Source organism: Halyomorpha halys, unplaced genomic scaffold (assembly GCF_000696795.3).
Source record: "Halyomorpha halys isolate HHAL.00 unplaced genomic scaffold, Hhal_1.1 Scaffold1.1, whole genome shotgun sequence".
NCBI lineage: Eukaryota > Metazoa > Arthropoda > Insecta > Hemiptera > Pentatomidae > Halyomorpha > Halyomorpha halys.
The window spans coordinates 2272230-2280270 of NW_027115366.1; the positions used below are offsets into that span (position 1 = coordinate 2272230).

The window sequence follows — 8041 nt, forward strand, 5'->3', positions numbered from 1 at the left end:
AAAAAAATTAAAATAAATAATTCAAATTTTATCCATTATAGTCTCAAAACCTTTTATTTCTCTTATAAGTCCGACGTTTCAGCCAAACCTACCATCTTTCACTAATTAGAAATTGATGTTTTTGACCTGGGCAGAATAGCCTGCATGGAGTTAGAGTTTTTTAAATTATATAGTTTCAAAGTTGTATTAAGTAGATTGCCATCCCTGAAGATGGCCGGAAGGGCTGAAACGTCGGACTTATAAGAGAAATGAAAGGTTTTGAGACTAATGGATAAAATTTGAATTATTTATTTTAAAAAAATTTACCAGTTTCAAAAAAATATTAAGATTATAAATAAAAACAAAATTATTAAAGCCCAGTCAAGACGATATTAATCGTAGAAGAAAGTAAAAATTATCTAATATTAAAGACGACTTGTAGTGGCAAGATTGTTAATGTCTTCAGCGGCAAGAGTCGACTTTAGCAAAGAGACTTTTTAAATGGGTTTGCCACGGCCGAAATTATTATCAACATTTTTATTTATTTATATATATGTATATTTCTTTTAAATCTATTTTTATTTATAATTCATTGATGCTTGTATCAGTAGGAATAATGATAGGTATCAGCATAAGCATTCGTTTCCTTCCGATGTTGTGTATATATTTTATTCATGAAATTTTGTCCGAACAACTATAAATCAATTTATTTTAGTAAATATCATAAAAACTACTGCTCCTACGAAGATAAACATCATACACTACTTTATAGTACATTAAACTAGTCTTAATTTGAGTGCTAAGAGACATCTGTACGTCGAATTATTTTTAAGATATAGATTTCTTAAAATAAATTCACTAAATGATTTTCCAATGTATTTTTTTAATAAATGTTACTAATTCAAAAACCATATTTGGGGAACGATTGAACGTAAATAGCTCTTTTAGGGCTCATATTTTGGTAAATTTACTCTACTTTAAATGATGTTCTATTAGCTGAAAAAGAAAAATTAAATCTTTTTATCGTTTTGAAACAGCCACCATTTTTAATCTTCCTACCTATACTTGGCAAACTCATCAAATTTGACTAGTAATTACATATAGTTTTCATTTAAGTAATAAAAAATTGGTAGAAAATAACTGCATTTTTTCTCCTCTTGATCTGTCGTAGTATAAGTTAAAATGTATATAAAATGAGGGTAAATGTTTTGATTTCATAGAGTTGTTTTACTATATAAGTTTTACTTTGAAAACTGACATTTCATACGAAACGACTTAATACAAAATTGTTAATATTTTTTTTTATCAAGCGAATTTTATTAAATTAATTATTTATAAAAAGGATTTATTGAAGCTTTAATCTCAGGATAAACTGAAATGCAAAGTAATCTTGAGTGCTCCTTTACAATGACAACGGAGCAGATCTCAGCCGGGATCAAATTACAATTTAATGAACAGACTTCAGTTTGACCGGAGATTCTCTAAATGAAATTTTAAATCTTACAGTAGAATCCTATCCAGGACCAAATAAAAGAAATAAAACAAAAAGCAAATGAGCTTCCCAATTAGGTTCCCATTGTAATTTAAGTCCCTTCTCGTCCTCCGTGACAAATTAAGCCGAGCTTGGTTCCACTAGAATTGTGGTTTCATTTGCTAACTAATGAGTCTTTATCTCTATTCCTTTGTACTACCAAGTCAGGATAATTTTTTTATTTATTTTTTCTAATAATACGTTTTAAAAAACATATTAAACATTTTCATATTGCTAGTAAGCGACAATAATTGAATAAATTGAAAAAGTTTCTTTGTTAAAATGTTTACATATTCCATATTATATTATACAAATACACAAATACAAAGAAAAAGATGCCAATGCGAAGATAACCATTCTTATTTCACGATTTTACTAGGGTTAGAAAAAAGGCTCATTTAAAAAAAAACAATATTTATATATTTATAATCTTAAAATTCTTTCTTGAGACTGGCAATTTTTTACTAAATAATTCAAAAACTATCCAAATTATAGTCTCAAAACATTTATTTCTCTTATAAGTCCGACGTTTCGGCCAATTCGGCCATCTTCAGGGACAATCTTAATTTACGATGAGACATATCATTTAACCATTTTAAAAACTTCATACAGGCTATTCTGCCCAGGTCAAAACATTTATATCTAACAAGTCAAAAATACATTAAAAATCACAGTCAAATTATTTCTCTTTTACCACTATTTATACCTAGTGGTACTGGATACTAGAAATAGTGGTAAAAGAGAAATAATTTGACTGTGATTTTTAATGTATTTTTGACTTATTAGATAGAAATGTTTTGACCTGGGCAGAATAGCCTGTATGAAGTTTTAAAATGGTTAAATGATATGTCTCATAGTAAATTAAGATTGTCCCTGAAGATGGCCGAATTGGCCGAAACGTTGGACTTGTAAATGAAATAAATGTTTTGAGACTATAATTTGGATGGTTTTTGAATTATTTAGTATAAAATATTTATATAATTAAAAAAAACAGTGTATCAAGGACGAGAACAGGATAAAACAATCAATCTAATTTTTCTATATTCATTAATAATTATATAAATAACAAAGATATGCATGCTGATAATAATAATAATTAAGGCCTAGCGAACTCGAAGGTTCGATGCCAATACCACCTAATGGTTTTAACGCAATCGTCCCATTTACGTTTTGTTCTCTAATAACTCTCATAACATTTTTACATTAGAAATTCAGTTGAATGTGGAACATTAAGGTCTTTATATATGATTTTTATTTCTGACAAAGTAAGGAATATTGAAGATTTTAGAAAGGAATTTCGATTATAAGTGTTGGATACGAGAGAAATTCGAAGGTTTAGTGGACCCCCAAAGCTCAACTCCATATGTCTAGATAGGGCTAATTATATTTATCTAGACCAGTCTTTTGTAATGAGTTGGAAGTTTAGACCGATTGTCTAGTAAGTGCTGTAATAGTCGGAATCGACCAGCATTTTCCTGTCTTTTCAGTCTTGTATGAGGATTCCAGGTTAATCGTTTGTTCAGATGTAGTCCAAGGTATCACAGAGGTAAGAGCACCATTATTAAAGAATACTGTAGTGATGAAGAATAAAGCTGATTTGATGGGAATTGTTAGGATAAGTTAAAAATAAGTAAATTAATTAAAAAGAGATAAAAGCAATTTAAAACAAATAAATAAGATAAAAGCAGTTTTTTCAGCTAATTCTAGCTTTAATATAAAGCTAGTGCCTGATCTAATAAGAACATTATTTTTTACAAGTCCACGAGGCAAATTTAATATTCCTCCATAAAAAGACTTATTTAATCAACAAGGAAAATTTCCCAAGTTTATGGCATTAATCAAACACTTTAATTAAGTACCCTAGGTTTTGAGATCAGATAAGTTAGAAAAACTAAGTAAAAAATTGTTCACTTTTTATTACTGCCATGGAGACTACCCTTATTCATTCAAGAACCATTGATAAATAAATTTCGTATCCATGACAACTTAAGCTATTCTTTTGCTTTTGTTTATTGGCACGACAGGCCATGGATGTCCAAGGCCTCGCGCGATGTACATAAGAAATACATCACGCGTTTCTTGACGTGGTTTTATAGGACTCGTCACTCCCTGGCCTATTTTTGTGAGTGCCGACCATTGGCTGACGGGCCTCACAAATGCCCGGGGGGGGGGAGGTTATGAGTGAGTATTATATAGTTATAAGCTCGAAAAAATCCTGGATAAGGCCGGGGACTCGAACTCGCTATCTATGGGTTGGCAGTCAAGCATGTTACCACGCTGCTAACGTCACCCCCATTTCTTCTTTGGCTACTCTAGTTAAATATTTTGTACTTGTTAATACATTACACATTATTTCTAATAATAAAAATTGCTTGTTTGTTTGCTCAAAAGAAAAAAAAATAATAAGCTACTTTATAGAAAGATTTTTTTTTTAAATTCGACATTTAAACTCTGTCCTTCTAATCCAATGAGGATAAAACCTAACTGATATTGAAAAAAAAACACTTAATCGCTCATTGATTCACCAAATCGATCCAAAATCGTTTAGGCCGTTTTGGAGAAAATCTATTATATAAATTGGCTCTTACGGTAAGTCGACTTAAGAGAAAATGTTGCTGCTACACAGCAGACTATATAACCAACTTAAATATGTTATTTCATTTTCGTAGGATTTTTTGTCTTTGAGCTAACCTGTTCAAGAACAAACGCACAGACATTTTGCTATACAAGGGTTTTTGCACACGGGTGACCTCAAAACGTTTTTCACGATATTAATACTTACCCTTACTATATATTTGATATATAGGTAAGTGAAAGTAAACTTTAGAAGCGATTATCTAAAACATCTTATAGTGAACTAAATTGAGTTATTCTTACCTATGAAAAACAAAAATATCGAACATCTATTGTTAAATTTACTAATTACTTGATAGTGCTACCAGACTTTATTATAATAATTTTTTTTAATATTTCCGACTTTTATTATTGGTTTTTGTTTTGACAGAACGTTTTTTAACAAATGATACCCTCTTTAACAGACTATTATGATAAACAATGGTCGTCTCGAGTCTAAAAATCGTTTATTTCAATAGTTAGAAGATAGGATAACTAAATAAGACATGTTATTTTTCACCTGTTAAACATTTGCAATTTTGCTGCCATTTTATTCCCTAATTTTTAAAAATATTTATATATTATTTTTTTTTTTTTAATTTGACAACTTAACCGCATTGTATGTTACATAAGGGATCCATAGTTGGCCCGTGTTTGAAGTACTGAAACATCCAACCACGTACTAAAAAGTCCAAAATCCTACTTAAAATCCTTGATGCTCCTTATTACGTCACAAATAAACTCATTCACAGAGACCTTAACATCCCATTCGTTGCAGATTTGGCCCAAAACAGATATGCGTCTGTTCATTCCAAACTCCTTAACCATCCTAACCCATTAATTCTTAATCTTTGATCCTTAACAATCCCTGATAATCCTCCGAGGGGTCTGAAAAGAAGATCGGGGAACCACGGGACTTTCTAATTTAAATTAATGTTTGAAGCACCACCAATGAGTGGTTCCTTCCCAAGATTTTCAAGTGTATATGTAACATACTACATATTTACCTATTGTATTATTTTGTACAGTTGTAAATTACATTACATAAATAATTAAAAAAAAAATTCTAAAAAGGGATGCCTCGGTTTCCCCCTCTCAACCACTTTCAAAATAAGGCGCCTGTGGGCCACCAAAAATATCCTACTAAGTTTTAAAATTGAAGCATCAAGTGAAATAATATATTCTAATATTGTATTAATAAGTTATAATAATGATTAATGATAATTATAATAAACAAATTAATTTTTTTTTTTAATTTGCAGTTGAGTGAAGATTCGAAGACCAGTAACGAAGTGGTAAGGAATTTCATTTCGTAGTTTTTTTTTTATAAAACCTAGCCTAGAACTAAAGTTTAATATTTGCTCCTCTTTATAATAATAATAATAATAATAGAGGCTTTGCTAACCCAATGATTCGATGCCGATACCACTAATCGTTCTCAACATACATCTGTCCAGTGACGCTCCTCCAAACAAAAATTTACTAAACTAGCCTTAACGTAATCCTCCCATCTACCTTTTGGTCTACCCCTGAAGCGTTTACTCGTCGGTACAGTGTTAACATTTTGGAATCATTCGTTCGTTACTTTAGTCCCACAAATTTACACCGGAGCGGAACTTAATTTTTAACTTACACAGGTTAATAATATAACCTGAACTATTCCCAGCACAACTAGGAGCTTCATGGAGGAGCTCGGGATCGATGTCCAGGACGTGGCTAGGATGACAGAGAATATAATACTTGACTCCCTGGGAATCATCCACCAACACGTGTATGGAAATTAATGAGTGGGGGAGTTATCCAGAGGAGGGATGGCATGCATGCATCGCATATCCTATTTGTTGTTTTATTTATTTACTGCTTTGTTATTTTTTATATTCTAATATTTGTTATATAGGAGAATTTGTTGATAAAATGAAATGAGGGTTGTAAAATGGAGGGGAAAGAAAAAAAAGGAATAATTTGAAAAGCTTGTATTTAGTTTGTAGACTGATATTAATTGAAAAAGAATACTGTGGAAAAAAAATGTTATCTTTCTATTATATTATATCATATAAAAATATGTAATTTATATATGTCCGATCACGGATTGATCAGTATGCTGTGTAATGTAACAACCCAATGTATTTGGGAAGCATGATTGAATAAATTTATTCCTCCCCCTACTAGGTGCAGTTCTCTCAGGGCCGTCTATGGCTCAGAAAGTAGAGGCACAGATCTTTGCAAACTTTTATTTCTGTGTTGGGCCTACGGGATGAAAACTTGACCCCCCACCTGAGCATTAAAATAGATTGATACCTTGTAGATAACCCCCCTCTCCGATATATCAGAAAGGGGTGATAAAAAACTGTCTAATATTACCGGAATTTATTATATGTTGATTTTGAGCCATACTAATCCGCGCGGTATAGCCTTCAAAATTCTCTGATTGAACTAATCCTTTTTGATCCCAACATTTTAAGTAATACTTTACTTTCAAACACCTTAAGGCATCCCTTAGTGTAGTAGGCCACTTTTCGCATCCATAAATAACGTTTTTTTTATTTATTTATTGATATTTACAACTGTATAAAAAAATACAACCAGTAAATTTGATCATAATGACATAATGATATGATACTGGATGTAGAGAAACTACCCAGTAGTAGAACTCTAAAAACAGTTTACAATATAAGGTCATGAGGCCATCTTCTTTTCAGGCGCCTCGGAGGATTGTCAGGAATGGAAGAGGAAGCAAGGTTAGAAACGAGTGGGTTTGGGTGGTTAGGGAGTTTATTATGAAAGGAATAATATCGGGTTCGGGCTAGATCGGTTACATAAGGAACATTTAGGTCTTTATGGATGGTTTTATTAGTAACAAAATAAGGAGCATTGAGGATTTTACGAAGGATTTTGGATTGTAAAGATTGGATACGAGAGGAATTCGAAGGTTTAGTGGAGCCCCAAAGCTCAACTCCGTATGTCCAGATGGGCCTTATTATTGTCATGTAGATCAGTCTTTTGTAATGAGTTGGATAATAGTTTTGTAAATTCGGCAGTTTCGAAACCGAAAAGGCATTTCTCGCCTTCAACCTTGCATTTATTTGCTCATCAATTTCGTTTTTCTAGTTACCTTACAAGCTAAATACTTAAATCTATTTTCCTGTTCAAATGTATTTCCACCGAAATTCATCCCGTTTCTACTGCTAACCATATATTTTGTTTTATACGTATTTATTCCAAAACCTAGTTGTTTACTAAAGTTTATCAACGTAGTTGTATTTAGTTTCATCGATTTCTCGTCCTCACCCAATAATACCTAAACTTTACCATAACCGAGCACCGGTATTTGATCACCTAAAGTCAAACCTTTTTCGGTATGCATCACGATTTTCGTACTTCTTTGCAAATGAAAAAATAATACACTTAAATAAGAATTTGTATTTTAACTAGATGTTTGTTACAGTTTTGATAGTCATATGTATTTTTTATTTAGGCTGCTTGCTTGTCTACAGTTCACGAGTCTGAAACAGATGACAGCACAGTTTCCTTAGTTCCGGTAAATAATATTTATAAATATGCTATATTTTAATTTAGAGAAGGTAGAAAGTACAAGTTACATTTTAAAAACATGATCCTCGCAGAGAGTCCTCTATTTATATCATGTTATTTTTTAATAATTCAAAAAAACAGATACATTTTTCATTTTAAATAATAATAATCATATCGACAGAATATTAAATTATCTTTTTCTCTTTTAATTAGGCTGACTTTGTTTAACATAAATTGATCTTATTGAATTATAAAGAATTGATTGAATAGATTTTAAAATTAATTTATTTATTACATCAATCTTTAATATTTTTCAATTAAAACTATTTTCATTTAAACAATGGAAAATAGTTTTATTTTATCTTTATTAATTTCAAAATAATACAA

General features: G+C 30.9%; 1 protein-coding gene across 1 annotated transcript in view; it reads left to right on the forward strand.

The window, feature by feature from the left end:
* The window catches only part of LOC106678505 (uncharacterized), a gene marked incomplete in the record, with an annotated part of 70989 nt that overhangs the window by 31624 nt on the left and 31324 nt on the right, over nucleotides 1-8041 (forward strand). Inside the window, 2 exon segments of the mRNA XM_067052431.1 lie at nucleotides 5386-5418; nucleotides 7599-7661. Coding sequence (XP_066908532.1) covers nucleotides 5386-5418; nucleotides 7599-7661 — 96 coding nt within the window.